The 14953-nt window shown below is 45.1% G+C and overlaps 1 protein-coding gene across 1 annotated transcript in view; it reads left to right on the top strand.

Moving 5' to 3' along the window:
• MCM4 (minichromosome maintenance complex component 4) overlaps positions 1–14327 on the top strand; it is a 16887-nt gene extending 2560 nt beyond the window's left edge. Inside the window, exons 7-16 of the mRNA XM_006170447.3 lie at positions 1066–1204; positions 2482–2702; positions 4334–4454; positions 6709–6968; positions 7596–7961; positions 8401–8528; positions 10171–10378; positions 11611–11839; positions 12775–12908; positions 13715–14327. Coding sequence (XP_006170509.1) covers positions 1066–1204; positions 2482–2702; positions 4334–4454; positions 6709–6968; positions 7596–7961; positions 8401–8528; positions 10171–10378; positions 11611–11839; positions 12775–12908; positions 13715–13807 — 1899 coding nt within the window. The 3' untranslated portion in view covers positions 13808–14327. The remainder of the gene's footprint in view (positions 1–1065; positions 1205–2481; positions 2703–4333; positions 4455–6708; positions 6969–7595; positions 7962–8400; positions 8529–10170; positions 10379–11610; positions 11840–12774; positions 12909–13714) is intronic.
• Positions 14328–14953: the final 626 nt, after the last annotated feature.

Genomic DNA, 14953 nt, shown 5'->3' with positions numbered 1-14953 from the left:
ACCCCCCCCCCCCCCCCCCCAGGAGGGATGGCCACACCACAGTCCCTTCTCCACTCTCCTTTATGGATCTTGGGTGTGCACGCACATGCACCCAGCCTGAGTTTTAAACCACCAGATCTGGGACTCTTTGGCAGTCCAGCGATGTAACCATTTCACCATATGCTGGTCCTAAGAATTGGCTTCTGGTTGAATTACAGTGGATATCTAAAGAGAATGTTTTTGAATAGCAGAATGTCTTTGGTGAGGAGAGAGTGTTTCTCCAGAGCATGAATGTCTTTTTCCAGTGCACGCTGCAGTCCTCACAGCATTATCTGATGAACATAGAATGGGCAATTATCTTATTTAGCTTTGTTTATTCATTTATTTCTTTTAATTTGACCAAAGAGTGACAGAGCAAGACTTAACCACCATGCCACCTGCCACTCCTGTAAATACCTTTTTAAGAAACCATATTTCATTTTAAGTTGTCTTAAGTACCATCCTTTTCTTTCATTCTTCCTGCCATCTGTATAAATGTATCAACCACACTGTTTATTCCAGACTTGATAGTCAATTAATGTTAGACATCAGCTGTTCTGACTTACGTGGGGTTTGGAAGAGAGCACACTTGGCTTTGAGTTGCACTTTGCTGCTTACTGGCTGTAACCTTGATCACGTTCCATAGCCTCCCAAACATTGCTTTCTCATCTGTAAAGTTTCCTAATAGGAATGAAGTGAATACAGTTTGATCTACTAGGAGATTTCATTATGGAGGAAAACATAAAACTGAAATTAAGTTTTATATTCTCTCCCTCCCCATCAACCACATAAAATACACCAGACATCGAGAAGCCGCTTTTCTGTGTAATCACATCTAACCTAGACACATATATACAGAGGTAGGAGGGTTGCGTGGACCTACAGTTTGAAAATGGCATGTGCGTGATTTTGTGGAGTGACGTTTTGGGCCTGTGCCCAAATGTTTTCATTTTTATACTTAGACTAGTATGAAATGCTTTATTTTTTATACTTAATACCGAGATGAGAACACAAAGATAGCTTGGCTCCTGGTACTTGCTCTTGCAGGAAGTTATCCCGACTTTTGACATGGCCGTCAATGAGATCTTTTTTGACCGTTACCCTGACTCAATCTTAGAACATCAAATTCAAGTGAGACCATTCAACGCATTGAAGACTAAGAATATGAGAAACCTGAATCCAGAAGGTAATATGTTCAACAGCAGGAAAATGCCCTCCATGAAAATTAACAAAACCTTATTTTATTGAACTTCTTTTAAAAATTGGTGATGGGAGTGGTGGTGATAAATTATAAGCTGACAAAGTAATAGAGACTTGATTATTCTATACACTATAAACCCACTATACCTTTTTTAACTGAAATATCTGGTTTAAAAAAAAAAGGAGAGTATTAACAAGTTTCTTCTTTAAGGTGAGCTTAACCCAAATATGATTTAGTTATTTTCCTAGATGGGCCTTTTTTTAGAGACACTGTAGAAAGCAAAAACAAAAAATGACCTCTGTCCTCTAGCTCAAGAAAGAAGTCTCATCTGGGACATGAAAAAAACAAAAGGTGAAACAGAATAATAGAACAGCGCAGACAGACCAGACCAGGTGGGAGAACATCCAAGAGATTTGGGTGGCAGTTAGGGTTTGGAAAGAAAGCATGAAGAAATTTGTCTTGGATGATAAAACAGCAAACTATGGTGGTGTTCATATAATAGAGTTAAGTCTGAGAGATAAAGCGTCTTACATTAGAAAAATCGTAAGAAAGAAGGAAAATAGACATAGGCAGAAACAAGAAGATGTGAGGATGGCTAGCCTACAAATCCTTTTCTTGGAATTTCACACACATGCACCTTCAGGCTGGCCCAGACCATATTTTGTTCTTTACCTCGAACAGTGTAACCACTTGAAACCGGGTGGATGGTATGGTCTCAGGAGAAAAGGGGTCAGGAAAAGTCCACACTATAGAGGAAGCCCAGGCAAGAGATAGACTGTACAAGGGGTTTTCGGTCTTCACAGAGTGTTGGGATTGGTTGAAGTGTGGCATGCTTATTCTATGCAAGGCACTATCCTAGGCTTTGTGCAGACTGACTCCTTGAGTGCTCCACAGTTCTGAGGTAGGTGCTGTAATGAGATGCTGAAGGCACCCCAAGGTCCAGACCATCTGCTCTAAAGCTTTCTCAGGAGACAGAAGACCCAGGTGGCATCCTGAGTGAGGTTGGAGGCCATGTGCAAAATATAAGGATTAATCCAACACCTGGAAATGGAGCTAACTGGGAGGTGATGGGTACCCAGGGATCAGGAGGTCCTGAGGAAGAGAAAGCCAGAGGTTCACAGCACTAGAGAAGAGGACAGCTAGGGCACCTTAGGCTAGTCCCAAGGGTGCCTGCTGAGCTGTTTCTGCACAGGCTGTGGCACCAAGAAGCCCAGCTGCCTGTGGCAGGTGGCTGGTAGACAAGTTGACCTCTCTCCCCACAGACATTGACCAGCTCCTCACCATCAGTGGCATGGTCATCAGGACATCCCAGCTGATCCCTGAGATGCAGGAGGCCTTCTTCCAGTGCCAAGTGTGCGCCCACACCACCCGGGTGGAGATGGACCGCGGCCGCATTGCAGAGCCCTCTGTCTGCAGCCGCTGCCACACCACCCACAGCATGGCACTGATCCACAACCGCTCCCTCTTCTCTGACAAGCAGATGGTATGCAGCAGCCTGGCTGGGGAAGGGCTCCGGGGCACACACTTGACCTGCCTGGGTCTGAAGTCTGAAGAGGGCAGATTTAACTTCTCACTCAAAAACTCTTAAGTCTGAGTTTCTTCGTGGCATTGAGCTGCTTCCATTTCTCCTCTGATGGCAGCAATTTATAGGGGATGGTAGTCTGGAGCTCCCGGAGCACAGAATTAAAATCTTTTTCTTCTGTAAAGATCTCAAAAGTTTCAGGTTATAAGTTAACAAATGAATTAGTCTACTCTTTGATTTATCAAATCAAACTTAACATGAGATGCTTTTATGGAAAATATTTAAGATTGTGTAATTTTTGTAGGTAGGTTAGATGTGAGTGTATTAAACATTTGAGGTCAGAATTATTTGGTCATACTCCATTGTTTAACAACTGTCCCATGGGTAAAAAGTGGATAGAAATTTTTTCCTGAAGTTTTTCTCACAAATCTTGCTGGAAATTTTTACTTTTTGCCTCTTTTAATCATGAACATTTTCAGGTGAAGTTATTTAAATGGAATATAGAAATAAGTGCAGGAGTTCAGAAAGTCTTTTATTATGATTATAACCATGTAAAAGTTACATGTAAGAACAAAGATTTTTAAGGTGTTTTGCATTTTTGTTTTTGTTTTAGTTTGCATAGGGTGTGTGTGCTTGCCAGATAGAGAAAAAAGAGAAATCACCCTTCAGGGTGGATGGCCATACTGCACTCTCTTTTCCAGTCTCAGGATTTGGGGTGTATATTTATACATGCCCAACATGATTTTCAAGCCTGCAGGTCCTTAACCTCCACGCCACCTGCTGGCTCTTTTTGTTTTTAATTTTGTTCATGTTTAAACCATTTCCCTAAGTGAAACTGAGAGCTGGAGATACAAAGGCAGAGCCCCTGCTGCCCAGGAGGTTGTAGTCTGATGTTCCTGGAGCCCTTCATAGCCTCCTTGGCTGTCTTAGATAAAACCCTGACATCCGTAGGCTGGCCTTGGGATCCCTGGCCACAGAAAGCCTTTCCCAAGCATCTCCTCCACTCCTTTTCCCGTCATGTTTCTTTCTACCGCAGTTGTCACTGTTGGGTCTGCCACACGCGTTCTGGTCTGTGAGTGTCTTAAGGCACCCGCAGACAAGGCAGAGAAATTTGTTCATTTTGAATCTCCAACACTTAGAACAGGTGCCAGCAGGAGGCACTGCCTGGACAGTGTCTGTTGGGCAAGTGCTTTTAGATGGGAACACAAGTATTCATGGCATCCACAGAAGTCTCAAGCTGAACTGTGACAGCGAATGCTGTTCCCCTGACAAAGTCCTCCTGAAGCAACTTACAAAGACGTGGTTAAAGATGTGGAAAACATGTATGCTGAGTGATAGGCATATGACCTTACTGGGGCAAAAAATAGGAACCACCTAAGTTGCCTCCCTCCCCTAATGGGGAGAGTACTGAAGTAAACCACCTCCTTGTAAATGCGTTCACTGCATATTCAAAGCAGGCTTTTCACTTTAACAACTTATAAACTGAAACGATGTTTTAAAAAGAAGTGGAGATGCTAGATACCAAAGCAGCTATCTCTGAGCAGCAAGCGTGTAGCTGTTCCCAAGCTTCCTAATCACTGCTTTTCCTTCAGATCAAGCTCCAGGAGTCCCCTGAAGACATGCCTGCAGGGCAGACGCCCCACACTGTCATCCTTTTTGCTCATAATGACCTTGTGGACAAGGTTCAACCTGGGGACAGAGTGAATGTTACAGGTAAGAATGTAGGGCTGTCTGGCTTTTGGTGCCACTTCTCAGTGACTGGGGCGTGAAGCCGATGCGATGTGCTGGCCCTGCCTGCAGTAGGCAGTGTACTTGCGGTGGCTGGGGATCACCCACTGAACCTTCCCTCTCAGTGCTGTGGCCCAGCACTGCGCAGGCTTGCAGATCTTACCAGGCTTGGGTTTTGGATCCCATGGTTCTTGTGGGCACTAGGCTCTTGGTGTCTACCCCAGAACATGGTGTTTATTTGCATTGGCGTCATGAGAGCAGCTTCAGCTGAAGCTGGTGCAGAGATCCGAGCTCTGCCAGCCCTTCAGAGAAGGATCAGAACTTTGAAAGTTTATTTTTTATTTCCTTGAGAAAGTGACAGAACAAGACAAGCACCCTCAGTAGGATCACGCCACTGTCGTCCTCCCAGTGTGAGCAGGTCAGTAGGACCGGACCCCCAATTTCCACGCAGCTGCCCTGTGGGCAGAGCATTGCCTTCCCACTGTGTCCACAGCCAGCCCAGCTCTAGTTCTGTTAGTAAGTAATGGCCTGCTTGTTTCCCAAACACGCAGGGAAGGGTCACTATTTATCTGTGATAGCGGACAGGTCAGAATACCTTGTTTCACACTCACCTACTGAGGTTCAGAGTGTGGGAGCTGTGGCTCGGGCACCACAGTAAATCATGGCACCAGGGTGCAGATCTTCCTGCCAAGAGAGTACAACTCCCATGGTGCCACATGAGGGTGGCAGTTTCTCAGCTCTTAGAGGTGTCAGGGTACTTGGTTTCTTGGGATGGGTGTGCTGATGGCCACATCATTCTTTGTTGGTGGGTATATGGGGCCTGAGTTAGGGAGAGCCTGCCCCGAGTAGGGCCTGGGAACACGGTCCATGTATTCTGCTCCTTGGCAAGTCAGGTTTCTCGCTCTGTCTGTCCCCCTTGGTGAAGTGCAGCAGTTGTCACTGCCGTCTGGAGCAGTAAGTGTGTAGAGTAGTTGGAATTTAGGGAGAACGTATACAAAGTATGCAGACTACAAGGGTGTGTGTCAGCTCTGCCACTCAGCAGCCGTAGGTGCAGTTAAAGTGGTGACACTCAAGGTCTGAAAGCCTTCCTCACAAAGCAGGGAACAGCCAGTCTGGAGTTCCCAGCTTCTACTTTGGGATCCAGAAAAGATAAACATCAGACATACCAGTTTGGGAGACTTTAAATCTCCCAAGAATGGATGAGTTGGTGTGGTTGAAGTATAGATAACTTTTTTTTTTTTTTTTTTTTAATTTGCTATAGGGTACATGGAGAGGGACAGAGAGAGAGGAAAGAAGTTTTTCAGTTACCAGAAGGCCTGTGTGCCTGTGTGAGAGAGAGAAAGCACCCCCCAGGAGTGTGGTCACACCATAGTCTTTTCCTTCATTCCTCCTCATCAGGAATGAGAGAAGCATGCGTGAACATGCTCCTGGCATGTTTTTCAAGCTGCCAGGAACAGGATTTGAACCATGGTCGGCCATCTGGGATCCAGCAGCCTGTCTGTGCACAGCAGTTAAGTGCTGGGCTGGCCCCATCTAATGTGATTTTTTTTGTTCTGTTTTGTTTTTCTTTAGAAAGCAGAGCAGGGAACAACTGCTTGCCCAGAAACACTACCTATTATTTGCAGAAAATTGTCATTTTTTTCTTTCACCCTTCATGGAAATAGACCATCATCTTGTCTGTGAAATAATCTTAATAATTTTAAAGGATTGCAGTGTTTTGTTATTATATTCATTAATATTTTAACTTGACCAGAGAGAAAAAGGGAAAGTGAGAAAGCAAGCCTCCAGGTCCATCTAGGAGTCCAGCACCTTAACCACCACACCATCCTGCTGGCTCCATGGATTTGAGATTTTAAGATCGTTTTTTATTTCCGAGCATTGGGAGATTTTACTTTCCTATACCTGTGCCATTAGCACTTCATAGATTCTGTGCGCCCAGATGAGGGAAGTGAAAATGCTGTTGATTACACAGGATTGTGAGACGAGCATGGTGCTAGCTAGAGGCAGAGTCGTTCCTTTTTGCCCTCCAAACAGTCACGTGGTATTATGCTCAGACAGCTTTCAGCAGTCTGGCTAGCCAGTCACAGGGGGACTGGTCTTCAGATGTGCTGCTTCAAACCCGTGTGCTTTGCCACACAGGCCTGAGTCACTGCCAAGCGCTGCCTGCTGTCTACTGGTTACTGTGCCCCTCTCAGGAAGGTGCGGGAGGGTGAAATGTGTCCCGTGGTTGTGCCCACAGGCATCTATCGAGCAGTGCCTATTCGAGTCAATCCTAGAGTGAGTAACGTGAAGTCTGTCTATAAAACCCACATCGATGTCATTCATTATCGGAAAACGGATGCAAAACGTCTCCATGGCCTCGATGAAGAAGCAGAACAGAAACTTTTTTCAGAGAAGCGTGTGGAAATGCTTAAGGAGCTTTCCAGAAAACCAGACATTTATGAGAGACTTGCATCAGCCTTGGCTCCGAGCATTTATGAACATGAAGATATAAAGAAGGTAATGATGGGTACGGTTGGGATCTGCAGTCCTCTGGGATCTTTTTTCCTTCCCTCTCCCCCCACAGGATAAGACCGGGCCAGCTTGGCAGAGCAAGGCACTGGCACCCAGACGAGGCTGTTGGTCAGGGAGAATCACAGCACTATTGTCCATTTCTGTGCACTGTTGTCCACTTCCTGTCTGTGCACTGAACTTGGGTTTCTAAACCAAGAAAGGCCACACGGGGTCAGACCAGGCATCCATGTGGCCTTTAGCATTCTAGCGTGATTGTATGCATGGTGTACATAGATCAGGGATGACTGGAGTGATGAGCACTTTCAGGTCCTTTTAACTTTAATTTATGGTAGCAAGCATGAACATGAGGCGGGGGTCTCATCATGCTGTGATTTCCGCCCTCTTGCTCCTCAGGGTGCTAAGCATGGCCACCTGGTATCCAAACGTGATCCAGAGATCCGAACCCATGGTGGTCCAGGCAGCCCCAGCCTAGGCATGCAGGCACCTGGGCCATGTGCTTCATTCTGCCTCCCTTCGATTTAATGGAAGTCCTTGTCTATAGGGTAGAAAAGTACCTCTCAGGTTGAGCTAAGTGTAAGGTCAGCAGTAAGTGCATGTCCTACGTGTATGCAGGGAATCTTGCTGCAGCTCTTTGGTGGAGCAAGGAAGGATTTCAGTCACACGGGAAGAGGCAAATTCCGTGCCGAGATCAACATCCTGCTGTGTGGCGACCCTGGCACCAGCAAGTCCCAGCTGCTGCAGTACGTGTACAACCTGGTCCCCAGGGGTCAGTATACATCAGGGAAGGGCTCCAGCGCAGTCGGCCTCACCGCCTATGTGATGAAAGACCCTGAGACACGGCAGCTGGTTCTGCAGACTGGGGCCCTGGTCCTGAGCGACAACGGCATCTGCTGCATCGACGAGTTTGACAAGATGAGTGAAAGCACCCGAGCAGTGCTGCACGAGGTCATGGAGCAGCAGACCCTCTCCATCGCCAAGGTGGGCGCATGCCGCTGAGCCCAGTGGCCCCATGAAGAGCCTCACCTTGGCTTAACTGGGGGCTTAGGGTGGGTGGGGCAATAATGCTGTCACATAAGATTACAGCTCAGTCCCTAGGTGTTTTCTACAGGGTGTCCTCTTTCGCATTTTTGCTGTATGGGCTCACAGGCATTGGCATCCACAGAGCTTGAGTTCATCCTAAAGTTCCTGCTGGGGGGGTTGCTTTCTGAGGAGGACGTGATTAAAGCATACATCTGCCTGAACTGTCCTCGGCACCAGTCTAAGGACTTGGCGTGCCCGCGTGGAGCTGTTGATGTTAATAAAGGTGGTGTGGTTCTCAGATACCAGAGATGTAACAGAAAGAATGTGGGTTTAGTAAGAGGCAGCCCCTCCTGCCTGAGCTAAGATGAGGTTCTAATGGTGCTTCTCTCTTAAATAGGCTGGGATTATCTGTCAGCTCAATGCACGCACCTCTGTCCTGGCAGCAGCAAATCCCATCGAGTCTCAGTGGAACCCTAAAAAAACTACCATTGAAAACATCCAGCTACCTCATACATTATTATCGAGGTAATAAGACTTACCTTTTATGAAACATGTTTTTATTTTGCTCACTTGTAGAATATTAAGGGTAAGATGAGAATGAAGTGTTAAGTCACCAACTGGTAATAAAAATGCTTCACTCTAATGCAGAATGTTTCAAGTTTGGTCAGGATTTCCAGGGCCAAAATTAATTCTCTGCCCAGCTGGGTAGGTACATCTTCATGTTATTCTTGAAACTTGTCATTTAGACATCTTTTTCAGATTACTACCACTCCCTGCTCTTTCCTCTTTTTTTTTTTTTTTTTTTTTTTTCTTTAAGTGAGATTTTGCTATAGGATACATGTGCTTGCCAGAAAGACATTAAGTGAGAAAGCACCCCTCCTGGGGGGTGGCCACATCCCAATCCCTTCTCTTCTCAGGAGTTTGGGTGCTCATACATGAACACATGCCCAGCATGAGTTTCAAGCTACCAGATCTGAGACCCAAACCATGGTCAACTACATGGGGGTCTAGCAATATAACCATTACACCATCTGCTGGTCCCATCTTGTCTCATTCTTAAAGACACCATTGAGTATCAGCCACATGCAGAGGACAGCTTCACATGGTAGATAAGGTTCTGGAACATTAAATTTGTGAAAGCAGTCACATAACCCAAACTTTCTCAGAAATGGGCACTTTCAGGGTCAGCAGATGGCATGGTGGTTAAGGCGCTGGACTCCCACATGGTGGAACACAGTTCAAGTCCCAGACCCTGTGGGTTGAAAATCATGCATGCCAGTGCATGTGCATGCATGCCCAAAATCCTGAGAGGAGAAAGGACTGAGAATGGCCATCTCCCTAAGGAGTGATTTCTCACTCTCCCTCTCTGATGAGCATATAACGCCGTATGGCAGAAAACCTAAAAAAGAAGAAATGGGCAGTTCCCCCAGATGTTGGTGTAGTTCATAAATGGATTTTAGTGTTTTAGTCACATTTTTTCTTTTTTTTTCCCAAGTTGGATTTTATTTCTTAGAAACTGTTGATGTATTTTCATCAGATATTCCAGTCTACAAGATCGCAGTACCATTTTCTTACTTGTTTCCCTTTGATGTGGTTACTTGACCCTCAGCCATTTGCCGGGGAGCATGCCCAAAATCCTGAGAGGAGAAAGGACTGAGAATGGCCATCTCCCTAAGGAGTGATTTCTCACTCTCCCTCTCTGATGAGCATATAACGCCGTATGGCAGAAAACCTAAAAAAGAAGAAATGGGCAGTTCCCCCAGATGTTGGTGTAGTTCATAAATGGATTTTAGTGTTTTAGTCACATTTTTTCTTTTTTTTTCCCAAGTTGGATTTTATTTCTTAGAAACTGTTGATGTATTTTCATCAGATATTCCAGTCTACAAGATCGCAGTACCATTTTCTTGTTTCCCTTTGATATGATTACTTGACCCTCAGCCATTTGCCGGGGAAACCTAAAAGGTGGGGCCACACATGGGACCAGCAGTTAGCGTAATGGCTATGTCGCTGGACTGCTTTTCAGCAGCATGAATAGAAGATGCCTAGTCTCCCTGGTGGCCCTCAGTAAGCACGTGCTGTGTGTGTCCACGGTGTCAAGCAACCTTTATATCTGGAGGTATGTGGGTATCCCAAAAAGAAAAATATGTTTTTACTTTTACCTCCTCAGGTTTGACCTGATTTTCCTCATGCTAGACCCTCAGGATGAAGCCTATGACAGGCGATTGGCTCACCATCTGGTAGCACTATACTACCAGAGTGAGGAGCAGGCGGAAGAGGAGCTCCTGGACATGGCGGTGCTAAAGGACTACATAGCATATGCCCACAGCACCATCGTGCCCCGGCTGAGTGAAGAAGCCAGCCAGACTCTCATCGAGGTAAGCGGGCCTATTTGGATAACTACTGATCGATTACTGTTTTTTTATAACAATTTCAAAAAGGACTTTTCCACATGTTGTAAAACATTTTCCTCATGCTAGACCCTCAGGATGAAGCCTATGACAGGCGATTGGCTCACCATCTGGTAGCACTATACTACCAGAGTGAGGAGCAGGCGGAGGAGGAGCTCCTGGACATGGCGGTGCTAAAGGACTACATAGCATATGCCCACAGCACCATCGTGCCCCGGCTGAGTGAAGAAGCCAGCCAGACTCTCATCGAGGTAAGCAGGCCTATTTGGATAACTACTGATCGATAACTATTTTTTTATAACAATTTCAAAAAGTACTTTTCCACATGTTGTAAAAGGGGGAGATTTCTTCATGGAAACACCACATATGCTTTCCATATTTAAATACCCATAGACACAGTGACTTTAAGAGCAGAACTTGAGTTCACATATGGGAAGTGGTACATGTAACCTTGTACCTCTGACAACTCATCAAGTTTCTCTAAGCTTGCATTCACTGGTTTGTAAAAATTCTAGTGGTTAGTTAGTGTGTTGGGCTCGCTCGTGTGGGCAGCAGTGCACAGTAGCACATCTGCAGGCATCCAAGCCTTGCCATAGTAAGGCATGCTCTGATGGGCTTTACATCCTAAGTGAGCACCCGGAAGTGACCAAATTAAAGTTGTAAATGCAAATAATTTTACATTCTGTTGTTTTCTTGAGGGTTCATGAAAAATTAATTTATGTCACCTCAATATAAAATTATCACCTGCCTTTGTCACAGTATCCCATTCATCTTTCATGCACCTCATCAGATGTACCTCACCTGAGCCAGGGGTGGGTGGGGGTGTGAACCAGAATTGTCCCTGAGCACAATTCTGATGGTTTGTCCACCCTCACTGCAGCTTGCTCCTTGTGCCACATATTGTGCCCTTCTCTGTTAATTAAAGCTGCATCAGATCCCTCCTTTTCCGAGAAGCCTGCCCAGATGTCTGCCAATGAGCACATTCCAGCCGTTGCTGCATGTTGCGTGTTGAACTCCCCCCCTCCAGGCTTCTGAGCTTGCCCTGGGTTAAGTGTGTAGCAGTTGATGTTCCCTGAGGCCAGGGCTGGATCTGCTTTTTGATTCCCTTCAGTACATGTGGATGCCATAAAGAACTCCAACTATTCAGAGTTCAACCACAAAACTAAGGTAGCTGTTGCTTCTCTTTTCCCTTACACGAGGCTTATGTGGACATGAGGAAGATTGGCAGCAGCCGAGGAATGGTCTCTGCATACCCTCGACAACTGGAATCACTGATTCGCTTGTCAGAAGCCCATGCTAAAGTGCGATTTTCTAACAAAGTTGAAGCAATTGACGTGGAAGAGGCAAAGCGCCTTCACCGGGAGGCCCTGAAGCAATCTGCCACCGACCCACGGACTGGCATCGTGGACATATCCATTCTGACCACAGGTTTGTCATTTGCATTAAGCAGAAAAGCTTCAAGTGTTATTTGGATACATAAGCAATTGGTATTTCAGGTTTCAGCTAATGGGTAAGTCACTTGAAGCAAAGTCCTTAAGTATTTCCTTCATGAGAGAGGGAAGATAGCACACCGAGCAGGATCCTAACACTGCTGTCCTTCCCTCTGGCCCTGCCCTGTCGCTGTTAGGATCACAGCTGCGCCTGGCAGGTAGTGGTAGACCTGGCAAACAGCGCCTTCTCACACAGTCTCCATCATTGTGCAGCAGCGCCCCTGCCCCTGTACCACCAGGGCTGCCCTGTAGATGATTTTCAAAGGATTCTGCTGCCTCTGCTGTCTAGGCATCCCACGTCAACCTGTTTAAAGAAACCTAATGGGTAAGTCACTTGAAGCAAAGTCCTTAAGTATTTCCTTCATGAGAGAGGGAAGATAGCACACCGAGCAGGATCCTAACACTGCTGTCCTTCCCTCTGGCCCTGCCCTGTCGCTGTTAGGATCACAGCTGCGCCTGGCAGGTAGTGGTGGACCTGGCAAACGGCGCCTTCCTACACAGTCTCCATCATTGTGCAGTAGCGCCCCTGCCCCTGTACCACCAGGGCTGCCCTGTAGATGATTTTCAAAGGATTCTGCTGCCTCTGCTGTCTAGGCATCCCACGTCAACCTGTTTAAAGAAGCAGTTCATTTCCTAACAAGCAGTGACCATGCCTCCTATACAGATGACATAAGCCTGTTTCAGTAGAAAGTAGCAGATGCTGCCTTAGAAAAGTCAGAAACAGCCGAGAACGCGGAACTCATGCGTTTGAGTGGATTCTGCCAGCCATTGTCCCTTACCTTTCATAGCAACACTACTAAAGGGTTACTTGGGGGAATTGGGAACATTGCACTTCCTCATGGGAATATTTTTATTGATTTCTTATAAAATCAGGAATGAGTGCCACATCTCGTAAACGGAAAGAAGAATTAGCTGAAGCACTGAAAAAGCTTATTTTATCCAAGGGCAAAACACCAGCTTTAAAGTACCAGCAACTTTTTGAAGATATTCGGGGACAATCTGACATAGTAAGTGTTGATAAGTATGTTTTTATTTAACAGAATTATTCTCCTTTCCCTCCTTGGCTATCCTTTTTTTTCCCCCCTCATTTTCTTGCTTAAGTAATAAATGTAGACAAGAATAAAGCAGAAAATAAATATTATTTATAAACCCATCATCAAATAAGTAGGCTGGGGCTAGCAGGTAGCATAGTGATTAAGGCGCTAGACTCCCATGTGGTCAACTATGGTCCAAGTTCCAAACTCAGCAGCTTTAAACTCACACCAGATACCCAAAATCCCAAAAGGAGACTAGAGGAGAAGGAATTGCCGTGTGGCCATCCTCCCTGGGGGTGATTTCTCACTTTCTGTCACCCTGATGAGTGCACCTACCCTTTAACAAAAATCTTTCTCAGCAGAAAGAAAGAAGTTATCTAAATTGTTTTGTGTTCCCTTCAGGAGATTTTCTCCATGTTTGACTTGGAAATAGGGTTGAAATAATCAGATGTCCTTTGGTGAATAGGTTTGAGCTATTCAGTAACAAGAACTGTGCAAGCCCAGCCCAGCTGCAGGTCTGGTTCTGTAACACCCTTTTTACTTGGTATCTACACTGCATGGTCACAGTCAGTGCAAAGTTGAGTACTTAACCACAGATGTGTCTGGCGCCACATCTACAGTAGTTACCACCTGGGCCTTTATGGGGCGACTTCCAAGCATATGGAAGAACCACCACCAGAAAGAGGAAAATTCCAGGTGGTACATTTGCTGCTAAAATGATTGTTTCTTAACAGTTGAGTGGGGACTTGAAGTAAAATATGTATTTCTTTTCCCCAAAGGCAATTACCAAAGATATGTTTGAAGAAGCACTGCGGGCCTTGGCCGATGATGACTTCTTGACAGTGACTGGGAAAACTGTCCGCCTGCTCTAGAGCTGCTCTGGGCGCTGCAGCCTGTGTTCCGCCTGCCACACCTGCCTGCGTGTGCACTGCCCCGGGCCCATCAGCTGCCACCACTGCCTGCCATTACTGTAAATAGAGTCTAAGAGTCATTTGCCTACATAAAAACTTTTCTAACCTGTGTCCTATTTTCTTAGTGACAATTTTTAACATTTCAAATAAAAATGCAATGCCATTTGCAAACAGATTGTTTTCCTAAACCCATTTTTTAGTTTATATGTAGGCAGATAACAGCCTGTCAGTTCTTTTTCAGGTTGGCAGACTGGGTCATGGTTTTTGTGCTAGACTTGCTAATGGCAGTCATCCCTGTGCTTGAGGACTTTGTGACATGAGATAACAGACTTAGGCAGGGTTGCTGTTCAGTGTGAAGTAAAAAAAGGAGAGAGCCTTTCTCATAGCACTAAGTGGAATTCTTTTTAGAGGCTTTTAGATAACTTCTGCTTCTTTGTCCTGCTATATAAAACTGTTTCCTTAAATAAATGATGGAATAATACTTGGTTATTTGGCATTGTTTTTATTAAGAGAAGAACCTTACTAAACAATATGTTCATGGAAATTCACAATAAGTACTTTATAAATGATAAACTAACATTGAATTTTCTTCAAATATTAATTATTGGGTTGTAAAAGTCACGATATTTTTTTCTGTTTTTCAAAGGTCATTTATTTATATAAAGAACAAAGATCAGTGATATATTGCCCATTTTGCATAATAACCTTTTGCCATCTTACAGTGAGCTTTATGATTCATTCATAGAAGGACCTATCTTTATTGTGAAAAACCAAACAAGGTACTAATTTACAGCCTCATCTGAATTGAACATTATACTACACAAGATGGTTTGAAGAGAGTAGAACAAGTGGGAGTTTGGCAGTGCAAGGTTAGGCAAGAATGATGGGTGTGGCAACACATTCCCTCCAAGCTCCAATAATTTTTGACGGATGATCAAACTTGTGTGTGGTCTCACATTATCATGATGGAACACAATATCTTTACAATCAACAAGCTCTGGACTGATGGATTTGTTGAAACTGTCCAATTGGTGACAGTACACATTCAAATTGACTATTTGGTTCCTTGGTAGGAGCTCGAAAAACATGACACCTTTAAAATCCCAC

Source organism: Tupaia chinensis, unplaced genomic scaffold, assembly GCF_000334495.1.
Source record: "Tupaia chinensis unplaced genomic scaffold, TupChi_1.0 Scaffold148488_1, whole genome shotgun sequence".
NCBI classification, from domain to species: domain Eukaryota; kingdom Metazoa; phylum Chordata; class Mammalia; order Scandentia; family Tupaiidae; genus Tupaia; species Tupaia belangeri.
This window is presented reverse-complemented; position numbering and strand designations above follow the sequence as displayed.